The sequence below is a fragment of the Gymnoscopelus braueri genome, assembly GCF_963280865.1.
Source record: "Gymnoscopelus braueri genome assembly, chromosome: 7".
Lineage (NCBI taxonomy): Eukaryota > Metazoa > Chordata > Actinopteri > Myctophiformes > Myctophidae > Gymnoscopelus > Gymnoscopelus braueri.
The window spans coordinates 57,988,085-58,008,273 of record NC_137608.1 but is presented as its reverse complement, the minus strand read 5'-3'; the positions used below and the strand labels follow the sequence as shown (position 1 = coordinate 58,008,273).

General features: G+C 41.9%; 1 protein-coding gene across 1 annotated transcript in view; it reads left to right on the top strand.

Annotated features, from left to right (window-relative positions):
- The window catches only part of LOC308089175 (NACHT, LRR and PYD domains-containing protein 3-like), a gene marked incomplete at its 3' end in the record, with an annotated part of 85,280 nt that overhangs the window by 44,630 nt on the left and 20,461 nt on the right, over positions 1 to 20,189 (top strand). The window contains exons 11-13 of the mRNA XM_080433739.1: positions 1,419 to 1,592; positions 2,162 to 2,332; positions 2,413 to 2,565. Coding sequence (XP_080289865.1) covers positions 1,419 to 1,592; positions 2,162 to 2,332; positions 2,413 to 2,565 — 498 coding nt within the window. The remainder of the gene's footprint in view (positions 1 to 1,418; positions 1,593 to 2,161; positions 2,333 to 2,412; positions 2,566 to 20,189) is intronic.

Sequence of the window (20,189 nt, the reverse complement as noted above, 5' to 3'; positions counted from 1 at the left end):
TTGAGGGGGTTTTAATTGATGCTGCTACAGCTAAATCCTTTGATCTCAGACGGCCCAACATATTCTCCTCACCTTTGGTTTTGGTCAAACTGACCCCCAACTTGGGAGCAACAGGAGGTTGTTTGTTTATAATTATTCACAATGAATCTTTGGATTTGATGAGAACTCCCGTGCTCGCTAGTTTACTTTGAGCTGGAGTCGCAGAATCACTTTCTGTCTTTTTCCTCGTAGTTTTCACTGTTTTAAGATACTTGCTTAAATATGCACACTTTGCAGCTGTTGCACAGATATCTCTTGTATCCTCTCATTTTGAGCTCCTAATTATTTTGTTTCCCCAAAATCGACTCGTAAACAAGCGGTGAATGAAAACTCTTCCAGGTACAGCATGGTGGCTGGAATGGAATACAAGAACGCTTTTCCCAAAACATGCTCGCCCTGGGTCTAATGTGGCGGTCTGTCCGCGAAAGGAATAGGGGGCGAGTGTTCTGATTACCACCGGAATCTTGTCGTCAATGAGTATTGCGGAAACAATATGAATAATATTATGGGGATATAAAACTATAGGCTACATAATATATTGGAAATTACAAAAATAAATATAATAGCAGATGCCTTTACTGTGATATGGGCGTCTATTTTTATGTTTATAAAAACAAAAACAAAAAACTTAAATTAATTAATAAATCCCCTCCTGGGGGGCCCCCTTGCGTGGAAGTACCGTGTATGGGTTCTCATAACCCAGCAACCCTATACAAATTACGCCACTGCTAGTAAGTCAACAACAAGAGATGTGGCTGTACAAATTATAGTCAGTATTACTAGTAGTACTAATATTGAACTGTATTTATTCTGGTACTACATTGATATGCACACACACACACACACACACACACACACACACACACACACACACACACACACACACACACACACACACACACACACACACACACACACACACACACACACACACACACACACACCAAGAGGGTACAGAGAACATGGTACCACCCAGAACAACAGGAAAACTCTGTACTATTCACAAGAGTCCTCTTTAGCTATTCGTAACGTAACAGACCATACCACCAATGAGAACTGGATCATACCATTAGTAAAGGGGTGTAGAGAGAATGGACTTTTAACAATGAACATGGAAATTACTTAGGTTTACTCGCTCGCACACACACACACACACACACACACACACACACACACACACACACACACACACACACACACACGCACAGAGTTACTTAATACATCATGCAAGTTTCACTCTGTTCTCTGGTTGCCTGTTCTTACTTTATGTTAATGAATGGATAACTAGATAAAATGCCTCTTAGTTATCTTCCTTGACAGTGAACATGGTCTAATTAATTGTCATAATCTCTGATTTTGCATTACTTTTTTTTGTACAGACTTGTTGGCTGTGGACTCGACAAGACACACATTGACGTTGTGGCTTCAGCTCTCAGCTCTAATCCTTCCCATTTGAGAGAACTAGATCTCAGTGACAACGCCTTGGACGATTCAGATCTGGAGCGACTGTGTGCTGCACTGAAGAGTCCACATTGTAAACTGGAGAAACTTAGGTCAGATTAATTTACCATAATTAGTTTGATAAGTTTTGTTTTAGTATGCATTTTATTCATTTGAGGAGTGTGAACAGGTTTGATGATTGGGTATAGTGACTACAGTATGTACAGGCATACTGAGATGAATTTAAAACTTGAACATCTCTGATTACACTAGACTTTGGATGTTTTGTTCCCATCCCCAGTTTTTTTAATACTATGTATATTTAACATTTTTAACACTCAATGTTAGATCAATCAATCAATCAATCACTAACTATTTTAATAAGATCAGAATGAAGAATGCAAATATCAATATGATAATACTTCTTTGGAAAGAGGAAACTGTTCGTGTTAGGGAGATGCAAATGCTTGTTTTGCTTCATGCAATGTCCTGCATAGGCTACGTGTGATTTTGAAAAAGTTGACAACCTATTGCCGACTCGGATGGTGCACTGCATTCTTAGCATGGGCACTCACTCACCTCACTCACCCAAGCCCTTGTTGTCGGTGTGTGAGAGTGAAACTAAATGCGTGCTAAATGTACTATAGCACACAATCAGACATGTGTTTTATTCTTCCTTTAGATTGACTCATTGCTGGTTGTCAGAGAGATGCTGTGAGATCCTGGCCTCAGCTCTCAGCTTTATTCCCTCCCTAAGAGAATTGTGCCTCAGCTTCAACAACTTGAAGGATGCAGGACTGAAGAAGCTCTCAGATGGACTGAAGAGTCCACTTTGTCAACTGCAGACCCTGAGGTAAATAATGTGGTTTATTTTTGTGTGAATCTGTACTTGAACATCAAGTTCAGTTTGTTAAAGTCTTTATTTCTCTGCAGGTTGTCAGGCTGTGGGGTCACAGAGGAGGGCTGTTCTTCTCTGGTTTCAGCTTTGAAACTCAATCCTTCCTACCTGAAACACCTGGAGCTGAACTGCAACCATACAGGAGACTCTGGCCAGGAAATGCTATCTGTTGGATTGGAGACTGTCGAGTGAGTAGACATGGACTGTGTTCTATTGGATAATGCAGTCCTTCAATGGCTGGGCAGTTGGGCCCAGCCATTGATGAATTTGATTCCAGATTTTTAAAGATTTAAGTATAATAGAGTTGGTTATGTAGGGTGGTAGTTTACGCTTGGCTGGATTATTAAGCAACGCAAGAAGAGAGGTAACAGCAACTGAAGCCATCTCAATCTGAAGCCAAGCTGGTCCATTTACATGCTCTGCTGATAGGTAGTTGCGCCAAAAAGACAGCGCATACAAGTTGGCTGCCCAGTAGTACAATTTAAATTGCGGTAGCCCAAAGCCCCCTGCTGCCTTAGACTTACATAAATGTTTTTTAGATATCCTCACAGATTTGTTACTACATATAAATGATGAAACAACAGAATTACATTTTTTGAACAATTGAAGATGTATAAAAATCTAGGCAGAGCGACCATCTTTATGGCATTAATTAATACGACCAACCTGCAAAGTGTTCCAGAATTCAATGTTATTTTTCAATTGTTGCATCTTGCAATCACAGTTCTTCTTTAAAAGTTCCCCATGTTTACGAGTGGCTATTATACCCAGGGTTTAAAATGTGTCTGTGGAAACCTTAAAGGCTGTCGTGCGCAGGAAGTTTGGTCAACATTCTCAGAAATGGGCATCAATTCACTTTTAGCGATAGATGGTTGACAGTGTTGTGAACTTGGATTGGGGCGATTTCTTCATTAGCTCTAATCTGGCTGGCTAGAACTTCAATGGCTAAATTGAAGAGATAAGGGGAGCAGCTGTCCCCCTGCCTCACCCCTCTCTTAAGATGGAAAGGCCGTGAGACCTCACCATTAGTGACAATTGATGCCTTAGGATGGGCGTAAATTATATTGATCCAGTCTATAAATGTTTCCCAGAAGCCAAAATGTTTTAAAGTAGACAGTATGTATTTCCATTCTAAACAATCAAAAGCTTTCTCGCAGTCTAAGGCAATGACCACCGACTCTTCCTTATGATACATGATATTAAAAAGACAGCGTAAGTTGGAATTTATGTGACGGCCCGGAACAAAACCTGTCTGGTCGGGGTGGATCAGATCGCGATGTGCCTGGAGAATCTATTGGCCATTATTTTGCTCAAAATTTTCATCTCCATAGGGATAAGGGATATTGGGCGGTAGGAGGACATGTCTAATGGATCTCTATCTTTCTTCAAGATTAAAGCAATATTTGCCTGATAAAGAGAGTCCGGCAGCTCTGAAGCTTGTTTTGACTGCTTGAACATTCGCAAAAGCAAAGGAGCTATGGTTGATTGAAACCTTTTATAGAACTCTATTACAAATCCGTCAGGGCCGGGGGCTTTATTGTTGGGAAATTGAGATATAGCTGTTATAATCTCACCTAGCGTTATATTAGCATCCATTGCCGTGGCGCCCTCCTCAGCTAGAGTAGGCAGCTGGCTGTCGGCAAGGAACTGATTGATGATTTGGGGATCTGTATTCTTACTTTTGGATTGGTAGAGTTCCTCATGGAACTGAGCAAAACTCTTATTGATCCCGGCTGGATCAGTAATACGTTTACCTTGTCTATCTTTTATTTTGTGAATGGCTCGGGTGGATTGTAAGTGCCGGAGCTGCCTTGCCAGTAAACTATGGGGTTTATCGCCCAATTCAAAGTATTTCTGTTGGGTTTTAGCAAGCAGTGCGCTAACTCTTTGTGAGAGGAAAGTGTTATATTCAAATTTTAATTTAGTAATTGACTCCAGAGTTGCATCGTTAGGGTTGTCCTTAAATGCGTTTTCTTGAATGGAAAGGTCATTTTCTATGTCTGTCAGGCAAAATATATAATGTGGCCTCTACTCACCGCCTTAAAAGATTCCCACAGGATAGAGTCATTAACATCTCCAGTGTCGTTCTCCCTAATGAAATGAGAAATTGATTTCTCCATGTAGTCAGGGCTGTTAACAAAAAAAGGGGGACACGGCTGACAAAAGCGCCACATTTTTTCTACATGCTCTCCATCACCATAAGTTTCATTTTGGACGGGGAGCCACGTCATCAAGATGGCAGAAGGCGGCCATCTTGGATTTCAAAGATGGCCACCATGTAATATCTATAAGTGCCAATATCTGGGCTTCAAAGCCACTTAGAAGGTCAATCTTGGTGTCAAAATATACATTTTCTCGGTCAAGGAATGCAATAAAGCTATTGAGAATTCCACTAGATGTGTATTTGTGCCACGATCAAATAAATATGGTCATTCTAGCAACATAGTTACATAATTTTCAACTCGGTTAGCAGTCAGACACAGAAAATGGAGCATGAAGTGAATTGACATTAAAAGTATCTGTCACATTGACAACTGCAAAGCTCTGTGCAATTCCAGTGTGCCTTCTTGCATGAGCACCTTGCACCACAACCACGTTTACAACCGCACTTGACCAGTTCATTGCAGGCTTTTGACGCCATCGGTAGAATGCTCCACACAGGAAGCCAGACCTGGTTGTTGTCATCCAATGTCCATCCCCATCCTTCTGGACTGGGTGTCGGCTGCTGGGCCAGTTCAGACGTGGACCAGATCCCAGACTGGTAGGCAACTCGCTTCACGTGCTGCAACAGTGAATCTTGCGTTGGTGGAATGTGTTCCATCGTTTTGTTCTTCTGGCAGAACAACTCTCGCCGTGCTTCATTGACAGATTCCAAATCACTGGTCTTATCATACATGATGACTGTGAAACGCTCAAGAAGCTGAAAGTGTTGGGCATCTATGGTCACTGAAGTGTATGGATTTTCTGCCATGTAGTTGAAGGCCTGGGTGACCTCAGGGTAGGACTTCCATGCCACCCATGCTGACTTCTTTCCTTTCCTGTCACAGCCTGTGTAACAGTGGAAGATGGGAAGTGCTGTGGACTTGTCTTTGCCCAGAGCATGGCAGATGGTGTTTATATGAACATAGGTGTAGTTCTTGCCAGTGCCAAAAGCAACCCAGATGTCTGCAGCTGGATACTTGGTGAGCAGGGCATGGAACTTGCCGATGAGGATAACGACAACATCCGTATCCACAGTGCGTATCAAGCAGGTAGAACAGCCATGTTCCAGGGTATCAAGCAGGTGAATCAATATCCTGGTGTCGGCCTCTTCGTGGTTACATGGCAGCATGGAGTGGTTGGTGTCTGTGCCGACCACTGTGATGCCAGATGTGATGAAGACCAGCTTGCCCTCTGGCCAGGCGGTGGATGCAATCTTCCCAGAGAGAAAGGTAAAGAGTTCCTGCTTGTTTATAGGATCACGCAGGAAATCTGGCCAATTCCCCGGCAGCTTGTTCTGACCAGCCACCTTCCGTCGTATCCCTTTGCCTCGCCTCTCCCTTGTTGACTCCTTTATGCTGCTGGTGATGTAAGTATCCCAGACCACATCAACTCTTTTGGAGATCTACAAAGCCCAATCCATTGTGTGCAAGAGACGAGATTGACAAGGGGCAGGCAAAAATCTAAACTGTGAAAGGCAAGGGGTCGAAAACCAAAGGGGCAGTCAGAGAAGGCAGAGGTACCGGCAAGGGCTGGGCAAAAACGTAGTATAGAAAACAGAACAGAGATCAGTTAGGGCAAAAAACTTGATTTTGAACAATGCTTGAGAGCTTGGGTAAACACAAGGCAATCTGGCAAGAGACTGGAGAGAGACTGAGGCTTAAGTACTGTAGGCATGATTGCAGGTGAGTGAATGCAGGTGGTCACACTGGCAGAAACCAGATCCAGACACACCCACACCCTAGGGACTAACAGGACACAGGTGGAGATAACTAATAATCACAGGGAGGAGAGACAAGGCAGGTAAACAGTAACTAGGCAGAGAGGAAACAATAGGAACGATACTACAAAATAGATAGGAAAAATAGGAAATAACAAGAGTCAGATCTGTCAAAGTTTAACACACACACACACACACACACACACACACACACACACACACACACACACACACACACACACACACACACACACACACACACACAGATGTTGTGCATAATCTAGACGAAGCATGCATAATTGTGTACATATATTGCCAGAATTTACCAAATTATCTAATATTGGCTGAATTAGTCACTTATTGATATTCCCTATAGTTTTATTGCCTTGTCCCAGAAAATGTATATTTTGACACCAAGATTGACCTTCTAAGTGGCTTGGAAGCCGAGATATTGGCTTTTATAGATATTGCATGGTGGCCATCTTTGTAATCCAAGATGGCTGACTTCTGCCATCTTGATGGCATGGCTCCCCGTCCAAAATGAAACTTATGGTGATGGAGAACACGTAAAAAAAAATTGGCGCTTTTGTCAGCCGTGTCCCCCTTTTTCAAAAATCTGGTCTTAAGCAACCGGGCTAATGTGGCTAGTGAACTGCTCGTCAACCAGAAGTGTGGGGTCAAGGCGCCACTGTCGCCCTCTAGAGCTATGTTCTCCAATCCTGAGATCCATGGACAGTATAGAGTGATCAGAAATAACAATAGGGTGGTATGTTACTGACCCAACTGTAGAAATTAATTTAGCATCCAGGAGAAAATAGTCAATGCGACTACTACTCTTATGAACCGGACTGAAGAAACTATAATCTCTAGTGGTTGGATGGAGGAGTCGCCAAATATCCACTAAATTGGAGTTGGACATCAAAGTGTTCAAACAAGCACTGGCGTTGGATGGCTCGGGGGACTTAGAGGACTGCTTGTCCAAAAGGGGATCAAGGGTCAAGTTCAGATCGCCACCAATAGTGGGGCGGCCTAGCACGAGGAATCAGCCTAATCGTTAAATTTTTTGATGAAAGCGAGAAATTTTGCAGAAGTGTTGATTGATATATTGGGAACAAAACTGGATATTGGGACATCACAAATTCTCACCCTGGTGGGCGTGGCAGCCATTTTTCAAAATGGCCACCAGCAGTTGATAAAATCTTCCTAGTTTTTATCTTAGTAGGCTGAAATGTTGCTCAAGTATGTGAGTATGAAGGTGTGTGGGTGTGCTCATGCTAATTGCCTAAAAGGGGGCGTTGCAATGGGAGTGACCTAGTTAACAGCAATATTTTGGGAGAATTGTTCAAATGGTGATACAAGTGAGAAATTTGGTACATTTGGTATCTTTGTAGATCACACTTCGATTCAGGACACCGGGCCACTCATAAATCAAAGATGGCTGCCAACATTAAAAAAAAAAATGTTTTGCATTTTTGCATAATTTTGCCTATAATTCTTTGACGTAAATTACCAAATCACCAAAAAGCACTCCCATAGTATGTTTTGAACATTTTCAAACAGGAGTTACCATTTACGGTGAAGGTGCCAACTCAGCGTATCGAGTAGCATGGCTTGAGTCCTGTGGTAGGTACTGGGAGCTGATGTTAGGTGTGAAGATGAAGAAAGAACAATGCTCTGTGGAGCTCAGGGAGGAGATAAGAAAGGCAGCCAGAGAGATGAAGAAAGTAGGGAGGAGTACAAATAGATAAGGGGTAAGGCGGAGAGAAAGGTGGTGAGGGTTAAGGAAAAGAGTATGAGTAGTTGTATGAAAGGTTGGACACCATGGAGGGAGAAAAGGAACTGCACCGATTGGCTAGACAGGCACTGAGATGGGAAGGATGAGCAAGAGGTTAAGGTGATGAAGGATGGATGGAAATGTTCTAGCAACCGAAGACAGTGTGTTGAGAAGATGGAAGGAGTACTTTGAGGGAACGGTTGGAGGAAAGTGTCAGTGTTATTCTATTCATAGTGGCTCATAGGAATAGACTATGTGACAACCAGGAATAGTTTGGTGACCACTGGCGAGAGGGTTGACAGACGGAATGTAGACAGCATCCGGGAGCAATATGGGTTAGCGCCCTAGCCTGTGTCTTCTGTGAGGAAGAAGCCCAACAAATCCACGGTGAGGCCTTTAAGGAGGGCTATTCAAGCAAGCCGCAAGTGGAGCCTGTAGTACCACCACGGCCCAAGAAACCATCACGCCAGAATGAAATGTTTGGAACAGGGGAGTCTGGTGCAACGCTCAGGTCCTGGACCTGGTAAGACAAAGGAGGAGTCCGGCCATCCACAGTCCAGGCCATCCACAGAGCCTAGTCCCTCCACGTGCCAGAGCCTCCGCTCTCCCCCAGTCCTGGCAGAGTAGTCCCGGATAAGCGGACTGAGTGGCCCTGTCTTGCCCTAAGAGGACTGACCGTGGGTAGCTACTGGGATGTAAGTCGGGGGCTTGATCAACCCCGGCCGGGTCACCTCGGCGAGGGTGTATGTTGCGAGACCCGAAACATCCATCGACCCCAGGCTACAACACTGATGATACGTCCCAGGTGCATCCATGTGATGTTTTTCTTTATGCAGGAGTTATTTGTAACAGAAGGATACCAGTGAGAGGGAAGATGTATAGGACGGTAGGGGGACCAGCCATGATGCTGTACGGCTTGGGAACGGTGGCACTGACAAAATGCCAAAACGACGGTTTAAGGATTTGGTGAGAGACGGCATGCAGGTGGCTGGAGTCACCAAGGAAGACACAGAACTAGATGGCAAAAAAAATTATACATGATCAGAAGTCATGAGATTGTGTCCCTGAATTTGACTGTGAGCACAGTTGTATGGTGTGTTTTTGAAATGTTTTAATTTAGATGGTTATAAATGGTAACTCCGGCTTGAAAATGTTCAAAAACATACTATGGGAGTGCTATTTGGTGATTGACCTCAAATAATTAAAATATATGCAGAAATGCAAAAACAGTCTAATGTTGGTGGCCATCTTGAAAAAAAAATAGCTGCTATCTTTGATTTAGGAGTGGCCCGGTTTTCTAAATCGAAGCGTGATCTCCAAAGATGATTTGTACCACATTTCCAACTTGTATTACTATTTGAACAATCTCCCAAAATATTGCTGCTAACTAGGCCACTCCCATTGCAACGCCCCCTTTTAGGCAATTAGCATGAACACACCCACACACCTTCATACTCACATACATCACGCAACATTTTAGCCTACTAGGACAAAAATTAGGAGGATTTGATCAACCGCTGGTGGCCATTTTGAAAAATGGCTGCCACGCCCACCAGGGTGAGAATTTGTGATGTCCCAATATCCAGTTTTGTTCAACATATATCTATCAACACTCCTGCCAAAATGTGCGCTTTCATCGCAAAAATGAACGATTGTCGTGCTACGCCGCCCTACTACAAAGATAAGATTGGTACCTGAAAAATTAGGGATTACATTTTTAAAAAAGTGAATAAAGGGGACGTTTTTCCTAATTAAATCCTGAAACCCCTAACCTGCGCTCGAGAAACAGATGCATTATGGGTTATCACTTAGCTTTGTTATACACTGTAAACAACTGCTGTCAAGAGTGAAAGAGCAAAAATGTACAAAAAAGGCTGAGGAAAAAAAACAAAAAACAAAACACACAGTCAAAAACCCAACCCTCCCCAATGGGGTAAATCCCCAAAATGTAGCCTACAGCTACAACTCACCATAACTTGGGCTAACAGGTCAAAGACCACAAACCACTGAAATAAAAAGCTGCCCAAAAACACCTTATACACACCAGAAAAACGATGTCAACTTTACAATAGCTGCCTCTCTGTAGATTTAAAAAGCTACACAAAAAAGGCCAGAGGGAGGCGCTATATGACCAATATTGTAGAAACAAATCAAACCAAGAAAACCCACATACTGCAGGAGGAATAGGTGACGTCACTAGTAGGGTTACAAGCTTGAATAAGTAGTAACTAAAATAGAAAATGGAAATCACATTTGCTCATTTGAAAAGTAATGGATATAAAATGAAAACACCTAGGAAAAAAGTGCGACAAAAACTTTGTGTTGAACCACCAGAGTGCAAAAAAATAAGAGTCCCAATACAATAATGGAAATAAAATAGTTGTTAAACAGAATGACAAAACTAGATGGGTCGAACGTGGGCCACATCCCACTTGGCTCCTGACCACAACTCAAAGTAAAAAGCGAGAAGAAAAAAAAGACAATGTTATGATCATAGGGAGGACGGGACGTCTCCTCCAGGACCTCCGCGGGAAGATCCTCAAAAATCTGTATCGTGGAGCCTCGATATTTGAGTTTACCCCTCATCTTGCGTGCCTCACGGACCACCAGGTCACGGGTCTTATGGAAGCGAGCAACAATTACTCTTGGCTTTGTGGATGAAGGGACACGATGCGAACGGTCCAATTCTGGGGGAGAGTATAGCACCTGGTCGCCCAAGACCTCTACCAGGAACCCAGGAAGGAATTCGGAGGGGCAAGCCCCTTCAGTGGACTCAGGCAAGCCGATTATACGGTTGTTGTTCCTACGGCTGAACCCCTCCAAACTTGGCCTGTAGCTTAGCATTGTCGTTAGCCAGGTTAGCGCTTAGCTTCTCCAGCTCCACCAAACGGTCGCTGGTTGTGTTGGCGTTGGACTCAAGGGACGAAACACGTTGTTCATGATCTTCTACTTTTGAGTTGATAAGGTCCAGTTTCTTCTCGAGAGTAGATAATCCATCTTTAAATTCGGAGGACAAGGCCTCTTTGTGCTTCTCCAGCATAACTGCAATGGCGTCCATGTCTGCGCCACCAGGCTGTAGGCAGTCTTTTTTTTGCGTCGTCCAATCTCAAATTGTACGTGGGTTTCGTGGTCAGTTCTTGTTCAAAGGCAAACTTTATACATTACTAAGCTGTTTGGTGTGCATTTGGTGAATATAAAAGGGCTAGAAAGATTAAATAAAAAAATTGAGTGGGAGCATGGTGGAAGGCGTCTACTACTCCATGACGCAGCAACCGGAAGCCCTTATGGCTGTTTAAACCCCAGCCAATAGGAACACAGAGGGGGCAGAGCAATGGTGACCCACACACGTGGTCCCTGGTGTGGCTATTCTCTTTTATCTTTTTCTTTTTTTAATCCCACAATTTTGTAACCGATTTTACACCCAATGCCATTTGCCTAAGCTTGTAATCCTGGGCGCTACTCTCCCTTTGCCAGCCTGGAGAGAGCCCCGAACTGAGCTCATGCTTCCTTCAATGCATGAGGAGTGATCAGGCCGCTTCTTATCACCTGCCAGGGGGGAGTTTCCCCGGTTGGACGTAGCACGTGGAAGGAACACGTTATTCCAACCAGTTCCTTTCCCCTCCATCAGGCGCCCCGGCTGACCAGGGGGAGGCAGTATAGAGACCAGGATCACTGCATGTGTTTTGTGAGGGTGTGGCTAAAGTTTGGTGTGGATCGGAGCAACTGTGCGCCTCGCAGGTCTGGAGGTCCTCGGTCCACCCACCCTATAGGCAATTATAATATACAGTAGAATATATGAAAAACAGTTAAATGCGTACTTTGTGTGGGATGTTTTAGCAATCTGCACAAACCTCTGACGTCACGCTCATGTCACCATGACTCAGCCATAACCATATAAAGAGTTCCCAATGCAGCTATGCTCAAATATGGAGTGTGTTGTCTAACCTCAATGTGTCGTCATGGCATCATGCACAAACAAATCAATCAGCTCCATATATGGGCAAAAAACGGGCATGCCCATATGTGGGCATATACTGATGACATCAGGGAACTCCATATATGGGCATAAAAGGGACAAGGACAGACCGATACAGAGATCTCCATATATGGGCATATCAGTTGGATTGACGTAGGTGCAGGGATGTGCTGTGGATGTTTGAGCTAGCGGAGCTCTATTTTAATGACGTCATGTGCACAAGCACATGCACACGCATGCATGCATGTGCACATAGCCGCTCATCTCAGTGCTAGTTGAAATACTGCAATATTATGTGATGGAATGTAATCATATCTTATTATTTAGTTGCATTGTTAATTAGTTGTTTTTATTTGTTTCAATTAATTATTTTCCTTTTAGTTTTATATAAAAGCCGTAGACATAGTAACATAGACTAACATAGACTAACATAACATAGTAACATAGACGTAACATAGACTCACCCACACATAAGTAGGCTACTTAAAATAATCAGACAACTCTTTTTTTTATGAAGTCATTCAAGTAATACCTGAATGACTTTATTCAAAAAAAGATACAAGATTACAACATCACTTACATTGCTTTCAAAACAGTGGTTTTAAAACAATCATAAAGTCATAAGATCGTCCAACAACGGTCAGGAATGTTAGATTAATTTAGAGTGTCTGGTGCAGCTCTTGTTCTTGGGTCCTCAGCTAAACGATGGGATCTTAAGATGGGAAGTTTGTACGTGAAAAAAGTGAAGCCTCCATGAGCCAATGAATATTGTAGAGGCTTTATAAACAAAAACAAAAAAACAGCTGTGCATGGGCATCTTTCTCTCAGTTTCAATTCTGTGGTTGCTGTAGCTCAGTAAGAACAGTTTCTACCTATCAGTCAGAAAGTCCCTGGATCGAATCCCAACTTATCCAGGCTTCATTTAAATTGCTGCACAGAAATCATGACTTTATTAATTAATGCATGTCCACTTTTTAAAGACAACATGTTTTTGCAGTATTTATTCACTGTGTTGTAGCCTGTGGTTGTTTTAATAAACAAGGTTCTCTAAAGATGATTAGAGACTGCTTTCAGTTGCGCACATTATAATGTGTCACTCACTGCAGTAAATATCTCAGTCCAAGCAGCAAAACTAAAAACATTGATTAACATTAGATCCTGACCGATACTGTCGTCGGCTTGTCTGGAGATATAACCTACATTTAAATGTGCAAATCACTTAAATGATCTATTATGTTGTACCACATTGTGCGTTATTACACACTGGGGGACTTACCTCTTTCTGCTTTTCATCTTAAGCGCGTCCTATTTATTTCATGCAATAAAGAATTAAGTAGGCCTACATCCACAAACGTTTCCACCATGAATATAAAAGCATCAACCTGTATTCATGAGGCAAATACTCACAATGGTGAGCTTGTATTTTCAATAGCCTATGTATAAAATAGGGCTAAAGAGGTTAATGTAATTATCTATAATGTAATAATTTATATCTCCAAAGTAACTAAAGTTTTCAAACAATTGTAGCCGAGTAAAAGTACAATATTTGAGAGATGTAGTGGAGTAAAAGTATTGAAAATTGGAAATACTCCAGTAAAGTAAAAATACCTCAACATTGTAAGTAGTACAGTACTTGAGTAAATGTACTTAGTTACTATACACCATTGGATGAGTGTATTGTTTTAATTTGAAGACGAGCCAATCATTTGAAAGGTTTTGGTCGGAAACTGACACCAAACAGGTTAATTGTGTACATTCAAGAAGATGTCGGCAAATTCAGCTATTGTGTGGTTTGACTTTGTGGAACACTTTATTTGCAAGACTGTTGCAACGAAGAAGCATGTGCTGCAAAGTGCATGTTTTGTGGTAAAGCCCTAACAGAAATATCAGGGACAATGTCCAATTTTACTGTCATATTTCGAGAAAACACAAAGTTGGTAGTAGTAGCTGGTACATGGAGACAGCATGTTTAACATTGTGAAATCTGCTTGTAGATCTGCTATTTTCTAAATATTTTAATTTGTATAACTACTGTAGCCTACTATTGTGATGATGACGTTTACATATTTTAAAACTGAAGATGCAAACGCATATTGAATGACAGTGTGTTTAAATCGAATGTCTCACCAGTGTTTGAACATTTCAAGAAGGCACACAGGCACTTCCTAATATCCTCCCATTAAAACCCACCCAGTCTATTCTGAGGTGAGATACCTCCATCTAGTGTCCACCACACCATCAGCTTGAGTTTAAAAATACTTTATTCATAAAGCACTTTAAAAAACATAGATGCAAAGTGCTTTACACACAATAAATAAATACAAGTATACAAGCTTAAGGGACAAGTGACGTAAGTTCTCACTAACTGTAAACCACATTGTTTCAGAGGACACTAATAACAAATATAATATAGGGGTCCTCCCCCAGACACAGCATATTAACCATGAATGGATTATGTGTATGGTAATTAATACAATTACATGTGCTACAAGCTCTGGTGGATTAACTATAAGCAGATGTACATTTCTACAATTTATCGGCAGCCATATTGGAAAACATGCTGCCATATTGGATTGGATAAACAGGCTAAAATAAAGTTTATCTGCCAAACTCAGATCCTCCAGCTCTGGAATAGCATCCTCCCAGCTAGCTCCTACAGCCAGTGTGTAATCATAAACATCTTGAGGCAAATGATCACATTTAGCATGCAAGCCAGCTGTTTTCAACTGTGAGTGGATAATGTTATCTCGACCCGGAAGTGAAACATTGTCAATATCCTGTAGTGGGGGTTGCCTAGCAACAAGCTTGTGTGTCTGGTTAGAAGAGCTGCCGGGCTGCTGCACCATAGCCGCATAGCGTGACTTCAGCCACTGGTCAGGAATGTTAGATTAATTTAGAGTGTCTGGTGCAGCTCTTGTTCTTGGGTCCTCAGCTAAACGATGGGATCTTAAAATGGGAAGTTTGTACGTGAAAAAAGTGAAGCCTCCATGAGCCAATGAATATTGTAGAGGCTTTATAAACAAACAAAAAAAAACAGCTGTGCATGGGCATCTTTCTCTCAGTTTCAATTCTGTGGTTGCTGTAGCTCAGTAAGAACAGTTTCTACCTATCAGTCAGAAAGTCCCTGGATCGAATCCCAACTTATCCAGGCTTCATTTAAATTGCTGCACAGAAATCATGACTTTATTAATTAATGCATGTCCACTTTTTAAAGACAACATGTTTTTGCAGTATTTATTTATAATTTTGTGCCGTATATCCTAGTGAAACAGGGGCATGGTGCATCACAGAAGGCAAAAGTTTATGCTTTTCAGCAAACTTAAACAGGACTGTTGTGGGACGTCCGCCCGCCTAGCGGTCCAGGCACATACCACATATAGGCTCTAATGCACCTGACATCGCATCTTGGGTTAAAAAAAAAAACTAATTGTAGTCTGCTTTTTTATTCACTCGGTCTTGTCTCGGTCTCGCCCATGATTTTACTCGGTCTTGACTCGGTCTTGGACTAAGGGACTCGGGACTCCTCCACCGAGTCCACTCGAGTCCGTGTCACTACAAATGCTTTGACATTTTATTATACCATTATTATGAGGAGCACATTCACATTATTAGTAAGCTGTCTGTCACTTATGGACAGCTGTCTTGTTTAGTAACGGAGCGCATAATGCACCCGCCAGCTCTTGTAGTTGACACACAGCGCAGCAGAACACCGGCAGCCCGACAGATACCACACTCCACCTCTGCCCTGTCCCTCTAGTTTATATTCTTTTAAAATTATTTCCACGAACAGCGCAAGCTTTCCAGGTGTTTTTTTGTGTGTGTGTTCACTGTGTTGTAGCCTGTGGTTGTTTTAATGAACGAGGTTCTCTAAAGATGATTAGAGACTGCTTTCAGTTGCGCACATTATAATGTGTCACTCACTGCAGTAAATATCTCAGTCCAAGCAGCAAAACTAAAAACATTGATTAACATTAGATCCTGACCGATACTGTCGTCGGCTTGTCTGGAGATATAACCTACATTTAAATGTGCAAATCACTTAAATGATCTATTATGTTGTACCACATCGTGCGTTATTACGCACTGGGGGACTTACCTCTTTCTGCTTTTCATCTTAAGCGCGTCCTATTTATTTCATGCAATAAAGAATTAAGTAGGCCTACATCCACAAACGTTTCCACCATGAATATAAAAGCATCAACCTGTATTCATGAGGCAAATATTCACAATGGTGAGCTTGTATTTTCAAATAGCCTATGTATAAAATAGGGCTAAAGAGGTTAATGTAATTATCTATAATGTAATAATTTATATCTCCAAAGTAACTAAAGTTTTCAAACAATTGTAGGCGAGTAAAAGTACAATATTTGAGAGATGTAGTGGAGTAAAAGTATTGAAAATTGGAAATACTCCAGTAAAGTAAAAATACCTCAAAATTGTAAGTAGTACAGTACTTGAGTAAATGTACTTAGTTACTATACACCATTGGATGAGTGTATTGTTTTAATTTGAAGACGAGCCATTCATTTGAAAGGTTTTGGTCGGATGATGACGTTTACATATTTTAAAACTGAAGATGCAAACGCATATTGAATGACAGTGTGTTTAAATCGAATGTCTCACCAGTGTTTGAACATTTCAAGAAGGCACACAGGCACTTCCTAATATCCTCCCATTAAAACCCACCCAGTCTATTCTGAGGTGAGATACCTCCATCTAGTGTCCACCACACCATCAGCTTGAGTTTAAAAATACTTTATTCATAAAGCACTTTAAAAAACATAGATGCAGAGTGCTTTACACACAATAAATAAATACAAGTATACAAGCTTAAGGGACAAGTGACGTAAGTTCTCACTAACTGTAAACCACATTGTTTCAGAGGACACTAATAACAAATATAATATAGGGGTCCTCCCCCAGACACAGCATATTAACCATGAATGGATTATGTGTATGGTAATGAATACAAATACATGTGCTACAAGCTCATGTGGATTAACTATAAGCAGATGTACATTTCTACAATTTATCGGCAGCCATATTGGAAAACATGCTGCCATATTGGATTGGATAAACAGGCTAAAATAAAGTTTATCTGCCAAACTCAGATCCTCCAGCTCTGGAATAGCATCCTCCCAGCTAGCTCCTACAGCCAGTGTGTAATCATAAACATCTTGAGGCAAATGATCACATTTAGCATGCAAGCCAGTTGTTTTCAACTGTGAGTCGATAATGTTATCTCGACCCGGAAGTGAAACATTGTCAATATCCTGTAGTGGGGGTTGCCTAGCAACGAGCTTGTGTGTCTGGTTAGAAGAGCTGCCGGGCTGCTGCACCATAGCCGCATAGCGTGACTTCAGCCACTGTCTAAACTGCTCCATAGCCGCATAGCGTGACTTCAGCCACTGTCCAAACAGTTCCGTCTCCATTTCAGGAAAAACATACTGAAGTATGTTTTTATACTGGTGACGTCAGTCTCCAGTCTCTATAAACTGAAATGAAGGAATTTCCTTTAGCCAAGCCTCCTTATAAGTAAGAGATGGAGTGAACGCCCACAATTCCACCGGCGCACACACACACACACACACACACACACACACACACACAGGGAGTTGCAGCAGCCATGGGAGACAAAAAAAAGACACAGAGAGAGACAGAGGTTTTGGCACCGTGAGGTAACGTTTAGGAATAAGGTTAGGTTTAGTTTAGGCATCATTTACTGGGGTTACGTTTAGAAATACCAGGTGAATACCACCGGATTTGCCCCGGGCGACTGGGCTTATAATTATATTGGTAGCCTATATTATTTTGATATTAAATAAAGTTACACATTACAATCCGTACATTTTCATATACATTTGCATATTTAAAGTTTTTTATGAGCATGCCATGCACTGACTGGCTATTGTGGAGAATCGATTCAGTGTGTTTTTTTTCGACAGCCAGCAACACTGCTGAGCACACACACACACACACACACACACACACACACACACACACACACTCCATTTGTGAATAGTAATACTTTTATTCTCATTACCCCCCCCCCCCCTTTCTGCCAGGCCACAACGGCACATTAAGCATGATTCATCATAGGATCGCTTTGCTCACACCGCGGCACAGATTGAATATATTCGGGGCACAAAACCGCTGAACGTCGAAGCATAAATTGGTCGTTAGACTCATTACTGGATGGATCGTGCTCTACTACTTGTGGAGAGAGACAGACTGCTTGAGATCGCAAAACATTAATCTGCTACTTAACAAGAGAAATGACACACTATCCAAAAGTATAAAGAGGATATGTGTGTGACAGTGCTGAAAACAGGGCTTTTAAAGATGAATATGGACAGCAAACTATGTGTTGGCACCACAAGATGAAGCATGGAATGGTACCAGGCAAGTTATATAAAAGTTTAATAAGCATCTTTCAGGTGGGGATAGATTATCTATGGACATTATACCTATAATAGCCTATATGTAGGACTGTCAGTCCGATATTGTAAAAAAAATAAAAATCATTATTAAAATAATTAATTATAATATAAAAAATGGATCCACCGCAGGTGCACCTGATCGTCCATCCTACAAACAACGTGTGTGTGTGTGTGCGCGTGTGCGTGTGCGTGTGCGTGTGTGTGTGTGTGTGTCTGCGCACGCGCGTGCGTGCGTGCGTGCATGCGTGCGTGCGCGTGTGCGTATGTGCGTGTGTGTGTGTGTCATTTCGGTGTTGGAACAGCGGCCGCATTTCTCTCGGTCCGACCCCCGCAGCAGGTGTTCCATCAATATCAAACATGTTTGAAAATGGTCGGAGCGGCCCCGACCGTTCTGTGAGCAACTCGGGAGGGTTTAGATTGGATCTTTGAACCCTCAAACTAGACGATATTTATGCCCGAGAAGATTCGCCCCCGATATAGGCTGGGGTAGGGCACGCCCCCCCCCCCGATACCCGGGAGGGTTGTTTTTTATCCCGATTATCTCGTAGTGTAAGGCCAGCTTAGTCTCTGCTGCTGAGAGAAGAGGGGCTATAGAGCTTGCTTTATACTTTGCAGCACGACGGTGTCGCGCACCTAAAATAGCAGACCTACAAGCTGACAACGCGTCGTGGATGCAACACATTGTGAGCTTGTAGGTCTGCTATGTTTTTAAAACATAATAAATAAAAAAATTGCATACTGGATTAAATTCATATAATATTTAATAACACAGTCTAGGTCTCACACTCACACACACACACACACACACACACACACACACACACACACACACACACACACACACTCCATTTGTGAATAGTAATACTTGTATTACTTTTATTCTCATTACCCCCCCCCCCTTTCTGCCAGGCCACAACAATGTTTTTAAAACATAATAAAAAAAAAATTGCATACTGGATTAAATTCATATAATATTTAATAACACAGTCTAGGTCCAGGGTCTTCAACATTTTTCAGGTCAAGGACCCCTTAGCTGAGAGAGAGATCAAGCAGGGACCCCCAGTACATAGGCTGTTGTATAACACTGTGTTGCAGATGAATCTTTCTTTCGTTTAGGCTGTTTTTGTAACCTCAAGTAAGAGGACACATATGGAACGAAATGGACCCCGACGTGAAATAGGGCGCTAAATTCGCCTATAATAAACGTCAGAAATGATCAGTGTAACACCTGTGTCGAAAAGGTAGTGTAAGACAAGTTACCTAATTACAATGGAGGATTAAAAGTTGGACTAGTTAGGTTTGTCTACTGGATTCAGAGGGGTAAATGATGAGACCAGATGCAAATCACTTTGAGTTGGCCGGCTCAATTTTATATATTGAATGAAATGGGTAATAAAAGACAAACATAAAACAATGCGCACAAACATAGGACAATAGGCAATAAATGAGGTAGGTATACCTTGGTATCAATGGACCTCTAAATCTTTAGGGTGCACCCAACTACGCTGACTGACAATAACTGTATGCAACTTATTTGCAGTATTAAACCAGTTCAGGTTCCAATATTTCACAATCAAATAAACAATCAGGACCAAAAATATCACACTTCACATTTACAATAACCCAGGACAATAAAACAAAAACACATTAACTGACAATGACCCATACACCACTAAGTGGCTATAGAATAGTCCCAAGACACA